The sequence below is a fragment of the Chinchilla lanigera genome, unplaced genomic scaffold (genome assembly GCF_000276665.1).
Source record: "Chinchilla lanigera isolate Chin_1 unplaced genomic scaffold, ChiLan1.0 scaffold00026, whole genome shotgun sequence".
NCBI classification, from domain to species: domain Eukaryota; kingdom Metazoa; phylum Chordata; class Mammalia; order Rodentia; family Chinchillidae; genus Chinchilla; species Chinchilla lanigera.
In genome coordinates, this window is record NW_004955427.1 from 23,039,755 (window position 1) to 23,058,587 (window position 18,833).

General features: G+C 35.8%; 1 protein-coding gene across 2 annotated transcripts in view; it reads right to left on the reverse strand.

Moving 5' to 3' along the window:
* Positions 1–3,246: 3,246 nt before the first annotated feature.
* Ccdc14 (coiled-coil domain containing 14) overlaps positions 3,247–18,833 on the reverse strand; it is a 52,201-nt gene continuing 36,614 nt past the window's right edge. The window contains exons 10-13 of one of the 2 annotated variants that reach the window (XM_005386532.2): positions 18,673–18,755; positions 15,996–16,214; positions 15,790–15,922; positions 3,247–4,344 (exon numbers count right to left, since the gene is read on the reverse strand). In XM_005386532.2, coding sequence (XP_005386589.2) covers positions 3,414–4,344; positions 15,790–15,922; positions 15,996–16,214; positions 18,673–18,755 — 1,366 coding nt within the window. In that variant the 3' untranslated portion in view covers positions 3,247–3,413. The remainder of the gene's footprint in view (positions 4,345–15,789; positions 15,923–15,995; positions 16,215–18,672; positions 18,756–18,833) is intronic. The other variant, XM_013515232.1, reaches the window with a different exon arrangement.

Consider the following 18,833-nt stretch of genomic DNA (forward strand, 5'->3'; position numbering starts at 1 on the left):
GGGGTCTTCCACTTTCTTGGTTAATTCCTAGATATTTTGTTTTACTTGAATCTGTGATTGGTACTGTTTTCATAATTTCTTGCTCATCCTGCTCATTGTTGGTATACACAAATGCTAATGATTTTTGTGTTGTCCTTGTATCCTGCTACATTAGTGAAGTTGGTTATTAATTCTACCGGTTTTTTGGTGGCATTCTTTGGATCTTCTATGTAGAGTATCATCATCTGCAAATCATGCTAAGTTTAGTTCTTCCTTTTGTATGTATAACACTTTTATTTCTTTCTCTTGGCTACTTGCTGTAATGTTTGAAGAACTATGTTGAACAGCAGAGGTGATAGTGGACATCCTTGTCTTATTCCTGATTTTAGGGGGAATGCTTTTCGGTTTTTTCCCATTTAGTGTGATGCTGGCTATTGGTTTAATAGCTTTTATCATATTTAAGTATGATCCTTCTATACTTGTTTTTTTCAGGGCTTTTATGATGAAGTGGTGTTATGTTGAAAGCCTTTTCTGCATCTATTGATACAATTATATCATTTTTTACCTTGCTTCTGTTTATGTGATGTATTACATTTATTGACTATAATTTTGAAAAGGGGCCTCTTAACTCTAATAATTAAAACTTAAGCCAGTTCTGTCACTCTATCCCCTTGCCCGGCAGTATTTTTTTTCACAACATTTATTAGTCTGTATTCCTTTGGAGTACCACAGTAATGTAAGATCTTTGAAGAGAGAATGCCCATGTTATTCTTTTATTTTCAGAGCCTATAATAGTAACTAGCACAAATTAAGAGTTTTTGTCTCGTTCATGGAATGAATGAGTCTCGTTGAAGGGATCTTCTCAGTGTGAGTATTAGATTCACATTTGGTCAGCTGTGATTTAGCTGCATGTCTTTCTACTTAAGAAGGCTTTGCAACTCTGCCTTATTCTCCATTTAGCTGAAGCAGGACCATCAGTTTTAAGGCACTGGGTAAAAATAAAATGCTATCATTGGTGAAAAGGAAAAAGAAAAAAATTTTCAGTGACAAAGGTCATTGAAACAATGGAAAAATATGTATCAAGTACTTGTTTGGTTCTTCAGCACAGCACTGCTTTCTTCCACAGCAGGCCATAGAAACCATAATCTTCCTTCCCCAAGTCATATCACAGAAACTAAAAAATATGATATAATCTTCCCCTACCCTTCTGTCTTGGAGCTGGCCATTACAAAATTCTCTCAGCTACCTTGTCTGATAGATCATAAGACCCCATCTCAGTCCTATCTTATACCCAGGAGGAAGGAATGCTGTACAGAGACCAAGAAGAATCTGAACAGACAGGCTTTGCTGTTTTTCCAGTCTACTGACCTTAGAATATACTCTTATTTGTCCAATCACATTTCTGCACAGTTGCCCACGCTTACACAAAAGAAGTCTCAGTAACCCCCACCCCCAACAGAGTTTGGAGAACTTCTGGACAGTTGAACACATGGAGTCTTACAACTAATTTATCTTCTTAGGGTGGCACACCCCAACTGCATGGATACAGAAACTCCTACACTCAGAACCCCTCCAGACACTGCCCAGTGTGATCCTTCATCTAGCTGTTTATTTGTATCCTCTAAAATACAATTTATAATAAACTAGTAAATGTGCTTCCTTCAGTTCTGTGAACTGCTCTGATGGTGTCTAATGTGGAAGTCATGGGAACCCCAGCCTGTAGCTGGTTGATGTGAAGGTCTGGAGGCTCAGACCTGTGATGGGCATCTGTAGTAGGGGGCAGTCTTGTTGGACTGTGGGTTCTGACTATATGTCCAGGTACGTACTGTCGGAATTGAAATGCAATATAGGATGCCCACTCCATGTCCACTGCAAAAATTACTGCTTGTTTGATGGTGGGAAGAACTATACATTTTGGGATACAGAAATGATATGTGTTGTGTGCATAATAATAAAGGAAAAACAGTATTTCATCCTCAGAATTACCATATAATAATCTTAAGAGTTTACTTCTACATATGAATAACAGTTGATATTTAGAAACAGAAAGATGACATTGTTCTTCATTGCATTATTTTGTTCCTGAAGTTATATGTTTATAAGAGTTATGGCCTGTTACCTCCAAATACGAAGTCAATAAATTAATTCATGAATACTGGAAGTAAAAATACTTAAAATGCTAACAAGCAATTCTGTGAACATAGTCTAGAATTCAAGCAGTACTTTTAGCCCTGTTAGTATTTTCCTCCTTTTATTTCTAAAATAAAAAAACAAAACAAAACAAAAAAAAAACCAAAATCCATCTGTAAAACCTGATCATGTCAAAGAGTCCAGCTGGGTCCTTCAGACTTGTGACACTAACAAGTAAAACCACCAGGAAGAACACCTGGGACCAGCTGAACACACTTTAATGTGAAAACCTGTCCAAGTACTAAACACAATTGCAGCAGACAGGTGAATGACATTAAGTGTTCCTCATAGTAAAAGACTCAGCTTTCTAACAGGTAAGATGCACTGGAGGGAAGTGAAACTGGGAAGTTATGAAAGCTGGTATAGAAAAGCAGACAGAGAAGCAATATATTTCATATAATTTATACAACTGAGAAATTTCTTCACTAAATGGAAAACAACATTGGTCTAGAAAGGCAGAAGGACAGCCAGTACTAAGACTGTCAAACTCCATCATGTTCACAGATAGGAAGGACAAAACCTCATTTTTTACTTATTAAAAAAAACCAAATTTCTAAAAATTAAACTTAGCTGTTAGCATTTTTACGTCAGTCTGGCTTTCCTTTTTGTAGGCCTCAAGCATGTATTCAGGATAAAAATAAATAAAATGCCAAGGATTTAAGAAAACATATGTTAAAAGGATTGCTATCAGTTTTTTTCCCTTATGAAGTAGTGATAATTGGCACTTTTTTCAAAAAAGAACTGTTTCTATATTTCACCAACAGCACTGGCCCATAGCACAGAGCATCCCAGATAAACATACAATGTCATTTAAAAATAAAGTTATGTCAAAACTATTAAGAAACTCTAGATTGAACTAACAATTGTTTCCAGAGATCCCTTTCCACTCTCCTTTAAGATGACCACAAAATCCTTTCAATGTGTATCCTTAACCCAGGGGTTAGATTTAATAAAAGAACTGTATTTGCTAAGTACTGAATTGAAAGACTGCAATACTTTGCTAGTTATCTACAGCTTTATTTCCTAGCAACTGTTAATTTTTAAGGGTGACTTGCTTTCATAAAGTCAAAAGTATCAAAAATATTCCAATGGTAAATTCATTTTTATTCATATAATTTATTTTTCATACATAATTAATAATGTAAAAAATTATTTCTCTAAAGAAACTTAAAATACCATTATATCTTCAATGTAGACAAGTTCTAATCTAAATGAGGAAGCACTCAGTCAGTTTTCCTCTGACTTCACTTTTTCTCCAGAAGGCCAGTCCTCAAGGATTTCTGGAGCCTTGCTATGTTGGCATCCAGTGCTGCCAGCCCATTTCTGAAGTCTTGTTCATCACGAGAAGTGAATGTTGAAAAAGAAGAGATGCTCCAGTCCGACATCAGGTCAGAATTTAAAAAGCTGCCATCACAGACAGCACTGCCTCTCACTTGGACACTGGTGGTGTGACAAGCTGATGGGCCACGATGGGCCTGTTCCTCTGGCTCTTTGGTGGCAGCAGGGATCTTATCAATTGCTTCCCGTATTTTCTTGAGGAGTTGTTTGTCTTCTGCATCAGCTGTTCTGCAAAGTTTTTCAGGTATATCTTCTGCTTCGTTATCCAAACAAAGTACAGGTGCATATAGTTTACTTTCTGTTTCTGGGGTCAGCACACTGTTGCTGACCAGCTGGGTTGTAGCAACACTTACCTGTGGCTGGGGGGATATTCCCTTAGAAAGTGGTGAATTCTTTTTAGAAGTGCTTCTAGCAAAAGGAATATAAATTGTACTATTCAAATCACACTCATCTTCTATTAAAGTCACACTTTCACACTCCACATCAGAACCCAGTTTTGAAAGGGCAGGAAGAACCCCAGGAGTAGACACTGCCTCCGCGACCCTAGCGTCGCCATGGGGAGAGCCTCTGGAAGGCAAGACATTTTCATAGGATCTGACTGGCTTTATGGTTTCCTCATTGTTAACTGCAGAAAGTGGCTCTGAATGCGTAAAACTGTGATTTGTTTCTAACTTATGCAGGTAGCTTATTACAGAAGTGTGAGGAGGGGCTGGGTCCTGTTGAAGTTGTTTATCATAAATGTGCAGAACTGATTTGGTAAGGTTATTCCCAGGCTTGCAACGAGTATTATCCACACTGAGATCCGAGAGCAGCTTTGCCATACTGTTCTGTAAAGTTCTGTCAAGAATTTAGAACAGTAATTATTAGTTTTTTGCCTATTTCTTTATTCATTATATATATCTCCATTTTTTCAAAAAAAGGATTTCAAACATATAACTTGTTTTTTAAAAGCCAAAATCATAGCATATTCATGGACAAGAGTAAATTACAAATGGGAAAAGATCTTGATTTGTACCAAACCTATATTACACGTAAAAGTGAAGGCTCATAATTGTTTTCTCTTAAGGTATGGAAAAGTTTTACTTTTGAGCAACACTACAAAATGAACTTTTGAGTAAAAAGCCACCCTAATATAGTAGGCTACATTATAAAGCAAAATGGAAAATATACTATTTATATGCTACAGATTTTGTAAAAAATTACTTTCCTCCATTCAAAATGTATATATACAAAGGACACTGGAATACTATTGGAAAAATGGATGGTTAGGTATAATTATCATAATTAGGTATAAGCAACAGCCAGGTATCAGAAAAGTGGGACATAAAGAAAAACACACAGGATTAGAAGTTAGAAAAAAATGGCATTAAATCCTATGCTATCATTAGCTATGATCTAGGAAAAGTCATTTAACCTTTCTGAATCTCAGTTTTGTCATTTCTAAAGTGAAGACACCTACTTCAGAATTATAATGAAGACTGAACAATATTAAATAATAGGATTAAGGGTAAAGTACTTAGCACAGATTCAGCCTATATGGGTGTTCATTCGATAGCAGCTTGTATTGGTAGTTTCATTAAAGCTATGATATATTGAATCATATATATTCTCACAAATCAATAAAAGATAAACATACCAATTTGGAAAAAAGATACAAAACACATCAACAGGTAATTAACAAAACAAAAAATAAGCATGTCTTAAAGTTCAAATTTTAAAAATTATACCAGTGTTGGAAATATTTTCTTCCTTTTTCACTTATCAAACATAGTAAAATAAGAATAACTACTATTAGGGGCACAAGCGCTCTGCTTCAGGTTTCTCTAGGCCAGTAGACAAGTAGAGGTCCCAGTATATCTGCCTCTGTCCAACCCAAGCTAACAGAGGTGACTCTGTCCAGCATAAGAACTCTGCCCAAGACTCTCCTAGAGGCAACATGCCCATACTGGCTGAGGAGGATACTTAGCTCTATTCAACACCAGTGGCTGAGTGATAATCCCACCCCTGCCATGTGTACCAATTAAGATTTTCCTGAGACAAGAAACAAGCGGTCCTCCCAGATCTGAGTAGTGGAAGGGTGACCATGCTGAACCTCCCACATTTCTACATGTACAGCAGGGATTCTGGGAGTGTCCCTGCCCAGCAGAGGTGCTCAGTCTACAGTTCTGCCCAGCCTGTCAGGAGATAAGCCTGTGATGGTACACATTTATGGCAAATAGCCTCTGGCCATACCAGTGGCTGAACAGTATCTTACTGCAGTGACTTCAGCCCAGCCACAGCCTGCACCAGTACAGATTCCAAACAGCAGTGCCACCCAGGTAGGGAATACAGGCTGCCACTTTGCCCAATCAGAGGAAATGGCAGAGCCCATAACTGTCTCACTGGATTGTGGAACACCGTAGTCCTACTTGACCTTACAGCATAGGCAAAAGCCCACCCCAACTAGAAAATCTAAAAGCAAAGTCTGCATACTTGTGTTCACCAGGCAGCCTGCCTAGACTCCAAGGGCAAACTGAAGATATATCCCTCCCTTCCTACAAAGGCAGGAAGAAGTGACCTCTTCCTCAAATGAGCAGCACCACACAGAAACACAAAGAATACAAAGAATCAGGGAAATATGATACCACTGAGAGAAACTAATAAAGCTCTAACAATGGATCTTAAAGAAATGGAGATATATGAAATGACTGAAAGAATAATCCTCTTAACAAATGTACAGGGAACAATAAGAAAATATGGACAGAAAATTATATGATATTTGGAAAATAATTCATGAATCAAATGGGAAGTTTCACAAAGAGAAACAATTAAGAGATAATATAATAACTGAACTGAGAAATTCAATAGAAAGATTCAGCACCAGGCTTGATCAAGCAGAAGAAAGAATCAATGGGGCTGAAAGACAGAAAATTGGAAATTATCAGTAAAAGGAGCAAAAGAAATGAAAAACAATAAAAGAAAAGCCTAAAGAAATGTAGGACACCATCAAGAGAAATAACTCTGTGTAAGAGGAGCTTGATATATAGATATCCCTCCAAAGCCACATGCACTCATAGGTGGGGTTTTGGGGAGGTGATTGGATCATGAGCGTGGTACTGGATTAGTCCACTGATGAATTAGTCCACTGTGTGCGATGTTGGAAGGTGAAGCCTGGTGGACAGAGGTGGGTCCCTGGGGGTTTGACCTGGAGATACACACACACACACACACACACACACACACACACACACACACACAGATTCCTTGTTTAATGACCTCTTTAATGGCTGGGTTTATAACTCGCTGCTTTGACTTACAACCTGTCTTTTTTTTGGTATAGTTCTGTACATCTTGTTTATAAGACTTCATGTCTTTGGTACAGCACACCTTGTTTATACAGTACTGTAATTTTTGCTGTAGAGTATACTACTATAGTTTTATGCTACATTATATATTACAGTACCTATGTAAGAGCTATGCAAATAAAAGCAAAGTCATCAAGTTGGAATTTCCTTTGATCATTTACTTGTTCTGAATATTGTAATGTACATGCCACATATAGTTTCTCATTTAGTGACCAATTCATTTAACAACTTAATTGCAGGAACAGAACATGGTTGTTAAGGAATATATACACACACGTGTGTGTGTGTGTGTGTGTGTGTGTGTGTGTGTGTGTATCTGTTTTCCTCTTCCTCCCTTGACTGCTCTATTCCCTGCCTGCCATGCCATCTTGCCTTGGAACCAGCTAATCATGGACTAAAACTTCTACAAACTGGAAGTCAAAATAACCTTTCCGTCTTTTAAACTGTGGGTGTCAGGTATTGTGTCTTAGTGAGGAGAAAGTAACTAAAACAAGCAGTTACATAAGAGAGGAAAAAGAAAAGATCCAAAAAACATAGTTGAGGAAATAATGGCTGAAATTTCCCCAAATCTAGGGAAAGATACCAAAATTCAGGGACAGAAAGCTCAGAGGTCTGAAAACCAAACCAATCCACAGTTCACTAAGACACACCATGATCAAGTTAACAAAAATCAAAGACAAAAAAAGAATTCTGAAAGCATCAAAAGATAACCCATCAAACACCCATCAGACAAAAAGCCCTGATGTAGCCCTAACTTCTCAGCAAAAACCCAAGTATATATATCTAGTATAAATCACATTAGGTCATAAAAAAGCCACATATAAATTTAAGAGGAATAAATCATATTAAATATCTTTCCTGACCACAACAAAACTAGAAATCAACAATAGGAGAAATCTTAGAAAATTCAGATGTGGAAATGAAACAACATGCTCCTGAACAACCAATGGGACAAAGAAGAAATCAAAAGTAAAATAAAAAAATACTTTGAGACAAATGGAAACACAATATACCCAAACTTATAGCATACAGCAAAAGCAATTCAAAGAGGGAAATTTATAGCCATACATGCCTGTAACAGAAAAGAAGATCTCAAATAAACAATCTAATATTATGTCTCAAGGAACTAAAGCTTCAACCAAGGGTAAAGTTAGCAGAAGAAAGAAAATGACAAAAGTCAGAGTATTGCATGTCTCTATCTGTTTTCATGAGAAACCATTTTGAAGATATCAATATGTAATACAACAAGCATTGTTAATTTCCTACCACTTTGTTTGTAACTCTGTATTGTCTGTACTGTTCTTTTGCTGTTTTGTAAAAGGTTGCCTGTCTGTTAATGTTTTCCTCCTTTTATTTAAAAAAAAAAAAGTCAGAGTAGAAAAAAAAAAGATTAGAAAAAAAAATCAGTGAAACTTAAGAGCTGGCTTTTTGTAAAGATGAAACTAACAAACCCTTATTAGACTTATTCAGAAAAAAGAGCAAAACTCAAAATCTGAAATGAAGGAAAAGGCATTAACAGTTTATACCACAGAAATACAAAGGATTATTTAAAAAATCACTATGAAAATTACATACCACAAATTGGATAATTTAGAGGAAATGAATACATTTCAAAGTACATACAACCTACCAAGACTGACTCAGGAACAGAGAATATCTGAAGAGGTCAGTCACAAGGAGACTGAATCAGTAATAAAGTCTCCCATTAAAGAAAAGCCCAGGACCAGATAGTTTCACAGTTGAATTCTATCAAATATTTAAAGAAGAACTAATACTAGTCTTCCTCAAATTCTTCCCAAAAAATTAAAGGGGAGGAAACTTTTCTAAACTCATTGTACAAGGCCAGAGTTACCTTACCCCAAAGGCAGACAAGGAGACTACAGAAAAAGATAAATATACGCCAATATCCCTGGAGAACACAGATGCAAAAATCCTCAGCAAAATACTAGCAAACCAAATTTAAAAACACCCTAAAGGAATCATTCAGTAGGAGCGAGTGGGATTTATCCTTGGGATAAACAAATGGTTCAACATACGCAAATCAATAAACGTGATGGATATACATTTAAAAATAAAGGATAAAAACTTTATTACTATCTCAAGAGATACAGAAAGGCATGTTACAAAATTCAATACCTTTTCATGATAAAAGCTCTGGACAGATTAGGTACACAAGAAATATATCTTAACCAAATAAGGACCATTTTTGATAAGTCCACAGTTAACATACTCACTGGAGAAAAGTTGGAAACTTCCTTTAAGAACAAGAACTCGACTACAGTGCTCACTGTTCCTACTTCTTTTCAACACAGTACTAGAAGTCCTGGCCAAAACAATTAGGCAAGAGAAAAAAATTCGGATGCTCCTTGACTTTATGAAGGGGTTACATCCTGATACACCTATTGTAAGTTAGAAATATTCTATGTTGAAAATTTATTTAATATCCTGAAAAATCCATGTAAAGTAAAAAAAAAAAAAAAAAAAAAAAAAAAAAGCATGAACTTTCCTTTCAATAATTTCTCAGTGTGTCCAGGAAAGCCAGGCATGTTCAAAATCATAAAGCTTCTTGGCCAGTGCTAGAAAAGAGGAGAAAGCAACAGGGATGAATGAACATATAAAAAAAAAAAAAAAAAGATGAATTGAATCACAGGAATTCAAGGACTATCTATAAAAAGCATCCTAACTGAAAATAAAGAAATGAAACTGTGCGATGTTATAAATAAAAAAAACTCCAAAGACCAAACCAAAAACTATTGATTTTTTAAATTACAGTATACAAAAATCAGTATATAAATATCAAAAAGATTTCTATACACCAATAACTGTCCAAAAAAGAAATGAAGAAAATCCCATTTACAATAGTGATTAAAACACCCAAAATACTGAGAAGTGAAGTTAACCAAGAAGATGAAAGACATGTGTACAGAAAACAAACACTGATAAAAAAGAAAACACAAATAAATGAAAAGCTATTCCATGCTCATGAACTAGAAGAATTAATACTGTCAAAATGTCTACACTAGTTAAAGCAATTTACAGATTCAATGCAATCCTTACCACAATTCCAATGTCATTTTTCAAAGAAATAGAAAAAGTAATTCTAAAATCCACCTGGAATCCCCAAAATTCCAAATAGCCAAAGCAATCTTGAGGAAAAAGAACGAAGCTGGAGCCATCAAACTCCTTAATTTCAAAATATATTATAAAGCTACTCTAATCAAAACCAACATAGTACTTGTGTAAGAACAGACATTTTACCAATGGAACAGAAGAGAAAGCTAGAAATAAACCCACAGATTTGTAGCTAAGTGATTTTCAACAAAGGTGCCAAGAACATAGAATGGGGAAAGAACAGTCTCCTTCAATAAACAATTTTAGGAAAATTGGATATCCACAAATGAAAAAATGAAATTGGGCCCTTTTCTCATACCCCATACAGTATAAAAATCAACTCAAAATGAATTAAAGAATTAAAACTCACAAAGCATAAAACTACTAGAAGAAAACAAGAAAAAAGTTTCATATAACAATGGTCTGGACAATTTTTAGGGCACGTGGACTGTAAATTGGAGCCCAGTCTGGGCAACCTAGTGACTTTCGGAAACTGTTTCAAAATAAAAAATAAAAAAAGTCTTGGGATGTGGTTTAGTGCAAAGGCCCTGGGTGCAACCCCTAGTACAGGCAAAACACAAAATAAAAAACTAAAAAACTTTTTATCATAAAAGGACATAATTAACAGACTGAATAGAAAACCCTGAGTGAGAAAAAGTGTTTGCAAACCTATGCCTGATATGGGATTAATATCCAAAATACATCAGGAATACAACTTAATGGCAAACAGAAACAAATAAACAAAATCAACTCAATTAAAAAAATAGGAAAAGGACCTCAACAGATATTTCTTAAAAAAACAAAACAAATAACTAATAGGTTAGAAAAAACCTCAGCCTCACTAATTACTAGAGAAATACAAATTAAAATCACAATGAGCTATCACCTCACACCTGTTAGAATGGCTATTATCAAAAAGATAAGATGTTGGTGAGGATGTGAAAAAAGGAACCTTTTGCATACTGTTAGTGGGAATGTAAATTAATAAAGCCATTATGGAAAATGACATGGAGCTTCCTCAAAAGTCTTAAACTGGAACTAGGTACATATTCAAAAGAACTGAAATGAGTATGTCTATTACCTGCACTCCCGTGTTCAATACAGCATTATTCACTACAGTTAAGACACAGAATCGACCTAAGTGTTCACTGATAAATGAATGGATAAAGAAAATGTGATCTATAAACAATGTTATTTAGACTTTTTTTAAAAAAGGAAATTACATCATCCATGACAACATGATGAATCTGGAGGACATTATGCTAAGTGACATCAGATAGGCACAGACCAACAGACCACATGGTAACTAGGAAGTGGAGACTGGGAAAGCTTCAGTTAAATTTTTAAGTTCTCTTGCATGCAGGGTGATCCTACTTAAAAATAATGTATTGCATATTTCAGCCTCTAGAATCAGGGATTCCATGAAAGAAGGGACCATAACACTAATAATAGCTTAAACTCTGGAAAATAATAGCAATCAAACTTCTGATGTATAATATGACTCAGTATTATTTCTGAAATTTAAAAAAAAGCCTCTATAAAGAAATGAGAATGTTAAAAGTTTAAAGGAGCAATGTAGGCACCTAGATAGCTACGAAGTACATATATTTCTTTTATACAAAATATAACTAAACAAAATTTTAATGCTCAGAAAACTGACACATTTTCATACCGAGAAACACAAGGTTTCTCTAAGCTATCTAAAACATCCTAATTTAAATAACTATTAGCATTGTGAACAGTAGTTTTTGAGGCTACTTGAATATTTACTACTTATCTATTAAAATATACTAACTGTTCCCAAATTTTAAGTAACATGCTCTAGTAAATCTGAAGAGAGAAAAAGTGATAAAAGTGTAAGATTTGAGAAGGAAGAGTTTAGGATATTTGTTTAGACCTCATACATGTACCTTTCTGTCTCATTACCTCTCTCCAAGTCTAAGAAAGTCACTGAAAAATTTGATGAAGTCTGTATGCTTTCTAAATTACTATTTTAAGTGTACACATTTCTGGGGTACAGTGTGGTAATTTGATACATCTATACAGTACAGAATCAAGTTAGGGTAGTTAACATTCCTTCTTGAAATATTAAAATATTTTTATTAAGACGCAGTAATTGTTCATACTTATGGGATACAATGTGATTATTTCCATACATGTATAAATATGTACTGAAAAAATCTGAGTGATTAATGTTTCTATCTCCTTAGCATCACTTTGTTTGGAGCCTTTGAGCTCTTTTCTTCTAGTAATGAGAAGGGGAGAGGGTCCTGAGTCTAGCTAGAACAATGGCTAACCAGAACAAAAGCCTCGTGAAACCCAGGTTTTATTAATGTATGAAGAAAGGAGTGGCTCAGGGATGAGTGACTGTAGTTGTGGTGGGAAGTATGTGAGTGCTGTGATCTGGGTTAAGTAAGAGGTCTGAAATCACCTCTGCACTATGCCAAGAGAGTTATGCAGGAAGAGTAATCTGTAGAACACAATTCAAGGCCGTATCTAATGTTTTGGGATTGGCACTTCAGCTTTGATGTATAGTTTTTTATGCCCTGAGATGTCACGGCCTCTTTCTTGAGGCTCAATTCCAGGCAAGAGCGTGGCTGTCCTTCCCACCTGGCTCACACACACTTCTTGGGAGCTGCAGGGTGGGGCAACACTCACCTGTCACCTTGCTTCAAAGACTACACATCAACACCTCTGCTAGAACCTTTACATTGCTTAAAGCCAATTGAGAGGATAAGGAAATGTCCTAGCCAGCTATATACATATCAATACATGGAAATAGGGCCAAGTTTAGCCAAAGTGGAGATAATTGCTCTCCTTTTAAGGAGAGTCCTCTACGTGGTCCTCTACACTGGATCGTCTTCTTCGTTAGATGTTGTGCTTGGGGCTGAGAACCATGAGCCTTAGAATGAGGAAGAAGACACCCACAGTAATGCCTAATCAACCTCTCATGGCATTTGACTATGCTGACTTGCTGTCCTTTTTCTTTGCCTCCCTTTACTTTTCTAAATGGACTGTACCGGATGTGATGGTGCATGCCTGTGATCTCAGCACTCAGAAGGCCAAGGCAGGAGAACCACTGTGAATTCAAGGCCAGCTTGAGTTACCTAGTGAATTCAAGGCCAGCCTGAACTACATAACGAGACTCTGCCAAGCAACAAATAAAGGGATTGTATGTAATATATATTCAGAAAACAAAAGCCATTCCTTCTGAGACACAATGAAGACTTTCACAAGAAGGGACATTCTATGACTTTACTTTGAACAGCAGTATAACCAACATTTAGAATCTGTGTTCAGAGCCTAATACATTGTAATTTTACATGAATATAACAAATGTCTTTTGATTTCCCATTGTTAAATAAAAATTTTAATAGAATTATTCTATGAAATACAAATCTGATAAAAAGCATCATTTCTCTATTAACAGATTAAAGAAATTTCAAATGTATTTATTAAATATTTTACAGATATTACTGTTTCATCTATTTCCCTAAAAATTTGTAATTCAAGAGAATAGAGAATCATCCCCAGGTACACTCAGCTATCTGATCTTTGACAAAGGGGCCAAAAGCATATGTTGGACCAAAACCAGCCTATTCAACAAATGGTGCTGGGAAAACTGGATAACTATTCGTAGAAGACTGGAACTGGACCCGAATCTCTTACCAGGTACTAAACTAATATCAAAATGGATCAAAAATCTAAACATTAAAACATAAACATCAAACCCACTGCAAGATAAGTAAAACACATGAAGTCATAGGTATACGAAAGAGTTTTTTAAACAGAACCACAGTTGCACAAGGAATACCAGCAAGAATCAACAAACAGGATTCCATCAGACTAAAAAGTTTCTGTATAACAAAAGAATCAATTAGTAGTATGAAGAGACAGCCTACAAGATGGGAAAAAAATTTTGCCAGGTATTCCTCAGACAGAGGACCAATATCTAGAATATGAAAAGAATCCAAAAAAATTAGACCATCTAAAATAGAAGACCCATTCAAGAAACAGGGAAGAGAAATGAACAGCCACTTCACAGAGAAAGAAGTACAAATGATCCACAAATATATGAAAAAATGTTCAACATCTCTGACCATTAGAGAAATGCAAATTAAAACAATGTCAAGATTCTATTTTTACACCAGAAAGAATGGCAAGCATTAAGAAGTCAAAAAATAACAAATTCTGGCATGGCTGCAGTGAAAAAGGAAGCTTTCACCATTGTTGGTGGGAATGTAAACTAGTACAACTATTATAAAAGTCAGTATGGAGATTACCCAAAGAACTAAAGTTAGAAATTTCATATCAGACACACAAGTTTAAATACTATAAAATATCTCTCATTAGAGTAAGGCAAAGTACAAACAAAAAGCACAATGGAGGATGAACAGAAGGAGAGGGGATGGATCTCTTGCATATGGGAAACGGTCCAGGAGACCGAGGGCAAGGCGAGAGGGAGAGGGGAAGGGGAAATCAGTAGAATAAAGACATGCCAGGTACAGGAACCTGACAACCTGAATGAATGTGAACACTGTGTGCCATGAACATGGGATAAGATTAATAATAAGAATGAAAATGGGGAAAGGGGATTTAGAGGAGGAGGGAGGGGGTGGGAGGGAAGGGGATGAAAAAAGAAACAAGAACTATTATTATGTACATGTACCCCCCTCCAAGATGACTGTAAAATGCATGTATTACAAACATATACTAATAAAAAGTAGATAATTAAAAATTGACCTGTTAATTGGAAATATAAGACAGACTTTTATATGCAGAATTGTTTTACACTTAAAGCTATGAATTTCCAAGATCATTCATGGCCAGATCTGATGATTTTCCAGACTAAAATAACTAACTTCTCTTCTGGGACTTAAAAAAAAGGTTGAAAATTCAATTCTTCATAAATATCTCAAAAGAAAACTGAACTTTGTAGGTATATATAATATTAAAGTTGAGAAAAATTTTATTGATTTGGGAACATACCTGTTAGGGATTGAAGGGGGACTGCTGCAACTCCCTCATTTTACTGATGAAATGAAGAAAATGTAACTCAAAGAGGTTGAGTGACTTATCCTGTGGTCATATGGCATGAGGTGCTCACCAGGCTAAATGCTTTTCATGAATTATCTCTCAGCCCCCTAACAATCCTATTTATGTCTCCACTTTAGAATCAAGTTTGGAGAAGCTAAATAATATCCTCATAGATAACTAACAGCGTATCAGAGTTGAGATTCTACTCAGGTCTCTGGCTTTAGACAGCTCAATCACTTTGCCATATGAAAGTCCTCAGCTCCTTGTCTGAGTCCATTATCTAGATGTACACAGTTTAAAAACAAATTTAGCCAGGCGTGGTGATGCACACCTGTAATCCCAGCACTCAGGAGGCTTAAGCAGGAGGATCACTGCAAGGTGAGACCAGCCTGGGCTACAAAGTGAGCTCAAAGCCAGCCTGAACTACATAGCGAGACCCTGTCTCAAAAAAGACAAAAAAAAAAAACGAACCAACCAACCAACCAAACAAAAAAACAGATTTAGCCTGGTTTGCCTAACTCAATTGAACAGAAAAAATCATTAGAAATTAGCATAAAACAATGACAAAATTAAGAGAAAAAATACAGGAAAGAGATCAGATCTGATATTATTATTATTATTATTATTTTTGGTTTTTCTCTGGTACCGGGAACTGAACTCACGACCTTGCACTTGCCAGGCAGGCGCTCTGCCGCTGAGCTAAATCCCCAGCCCCAGATCTGATATTATTTTAAAGTTTATAAATATAGCTAATAAAAAGGCCCAGGTTATTTTAAAAAATCAGTTTTACCTGGTTAATTCTCTCAGGCGTGCTACCTCAGCATCACGCTGACGTAGTGTTATCCCCAATATTTGATTTTCCTTTTCAGCAGTTTCTAACTTAAATTGGGAGTCTTTCACACTGACCAAGGCATCCTCCAATTCTAAAACAACAAAAAGTCTGTTTTTTATTCCTTTTAAAAGAAATGTGACTGTAATGATAGTCCAAATACATACCAAGTTTTACTCTTGTTATCTCAATGTCAAATTGCTGTTTACTTTCAAGAAGAGTTTGATCTTTGTCTTTAAATATATTAGTAAATTTTCTGTTTTCATCTTTTTGAGTTTCAATCACTTTTAGCAGCTCTTCATTTTTATTCTGTAGTAATTCCTGGCTCTTCAGTGACTCCTGCAATTGATTTTGCAGGGACATATTCAACGACCGAAGGGAAAACACTGCAAGACAAAAAAGATCAAATAGTTGCTTTCCAATTTAAAAAAAACAAATCTGAAAAAAGACCTATTTGTAGAAGGAGAAAGGTCTGGAATTTTTAACTCTGCTTAATAATTATATGCATGAATTGATTGGCAGAAGTCATGCTTTTCTTCTCCAGTTGATAATTTGGGCATTAAGTTATTTTTACCTTTTTAAAAGAATGAGTACAAAGTAAAAAATTCAAGAGCCACAAAATACCAGATACCAAATGAAATCTTAATCAAGTGTCTCTCTTCTCCCCATCCCAACTCTCCTCCTCCTAGCACTCACTATGCATTTTGGTTATCTTTCTGGATTCACTTTTGCATGTAATATTTCACATAAAAATATATGTAAACATAAAAGGATCATATTATATTGTACTCACTTCTAACTTTGCCTTTTTTTCCCCACAAGACTATTGGGTATCAGCACAGATTTATCATTCTTTTTCATGGCTATAAAAGTACATGGCATGATTTCACTTAGCAAATACAACCTTGAATGAATGCTTACTATATTTGAGGAACATTATTAGAATCTGGGGGTATATCAGTAAACAATATAGACATGGTCCCTACTCTCATGGAACTGGAATCAAACAAGGAATCTTTTTAAAAAGGGAAATAGGAATAAATGCTCTTTTTAAAAAGGGAAATTTGAAAAAGGGAAAAGCTACTTAAGTGGCAATGACTCATCTCCCAACTTCCCTTCTTGACCTTCTCTTTGTCATCCTCATCTAACCCCTACCTTTGTGTATAATGGAACCAAAGTGATCTATCTGAAATCACTCTGGTGAAACTAAACGCTTTCCTAAAAGGCTTGCTCTTCTATATTACTTATTGCTCTGTGAGAGATATTTATGTATTATAAGATTAAGCCTCTGTTATGTCATACATTGCAAAATTTTCCCTCTACTTTGTTGATGCTTTTGGAATGTATTTTACTGTTCAGAAATTGAAAAAAACATTTCTGGAGAAACATTTTATAAAGTTCTTTGTGACATTTGTGTTTACAGCAGACTCAGAAAAAGCTCCTGAGAAAGTTAAAAGAAAGGTTCCCATCTGTTACGGTCTGGATCACAAATGCGCCCCAAAGGTCTCATGTGCTCATAGCTGTGGGAAGGTGACTGAACCATGGGGGCTACATGGCGGACTTGCTGTGGGGAGTGAGGTCTGTCTGGATGAGGCAGTCTCTGGGGACATGAGCTGGAGGGTGCATCGCCTTCTCTGGCTTGTCCCTTCATTCTCTCCTGCCTGGCTGCCATGATGTGACCAGCCTTCTGTACATCACTGCTGCTTTGGATAACTGTGGACCAAATAAACCTCTCCTCCTTTAAAGTGTGAGTATTGGGTATCCTGTCTTGGTGACAACAAAGTGACTAAGACATCATCTCTTTTTCTAATTACAATTTTTTTCTCTACTAAGCTCTGTGATCCATAAGGAGAATTTAGTGGCTCAGGTCTATAGTTCCAGCTACCGGAGAAGCCAAGTCCTGCTTGAGTCCAGGAGTTAGAGACTAGGTTGGGCAATACAGTGTCAAAACAAAACAAAACAAAACAAACATAAGGACAATTTGGGAGTATCTTCAAAACTGCAACTGCCTGTAGTTTTTGCTGCATCAGTTCTACTGCTATAAATCTATTCTGCAAAAGTGCTCACAAACATGTGCAAAGACATTTACTCAAGGATTTTCACTGTGTCACTGTTTGCACTGGGGGAAAACTCAGATATCTTAAATATTTTATAATACAGCCACATAAGCAGAATACTCAAGTAGTTACTAAAGAGAAAAAAATATATATTTATGTATTTTGATAGAGAAAAATACCCACTATACTTTATTTACTTATTTATTTATTGTCTTTTTTTTGAGACAGGGTTTCGTTGTGCAGTTCAGGCTGGCCTTGAACTCACTTTGTATCCCACGCTGGTTAACTCACAAGGATTGTCCTGCCTCAGCCTCCCGAGTGCTGGGATTATAGGCATGCACCACCACACCCTGCCACTATACTTTAAATAAGAACTTTGGAAGAGTATACACAGCATAATCACACTCTTAAAAAAGAAAAAGTACATATATAGTTCTATTGTGCCTGGCACAATATAAATCTTTAATAAAGGTACATTATTGGGAAGTTATATCACTGATCTTTTATTTTTCTATATTATTTTAAATTTTAATAAGGAGTATTATTCCTATCTTTTTTAAAAAGTTGATTTAAGAAATAAAGAAAACTGAGTTAGTACTATATAGCTCAGTGATAGAGTGCTTGCTTAGCATTTGCCAAGTCTCTGGGTTCAAAACATAGAACAGTCAAAAAAAGTGAAGACAGAAAGAAAAATCTACTGACAAAATAATTAAGGAAATTCAATTCTTTTCCAGCACCTCCAGAGCCACAGGACTTTGATATCTATCCTTTAAGTTCTTTTACCTACATTCAGGGTTGCATTCCATATTACCATATGCCTCTGGAGTTTTTTCTTGTTCTCTGAGTTTCTGGTTCAAAATTCTCAATTGCCTAAAGGAAGTAACAAAGAACGATGAACATTAGAATGAAGTCCATTTAACAGTGTACATTTGACAACGTATCAAAAAA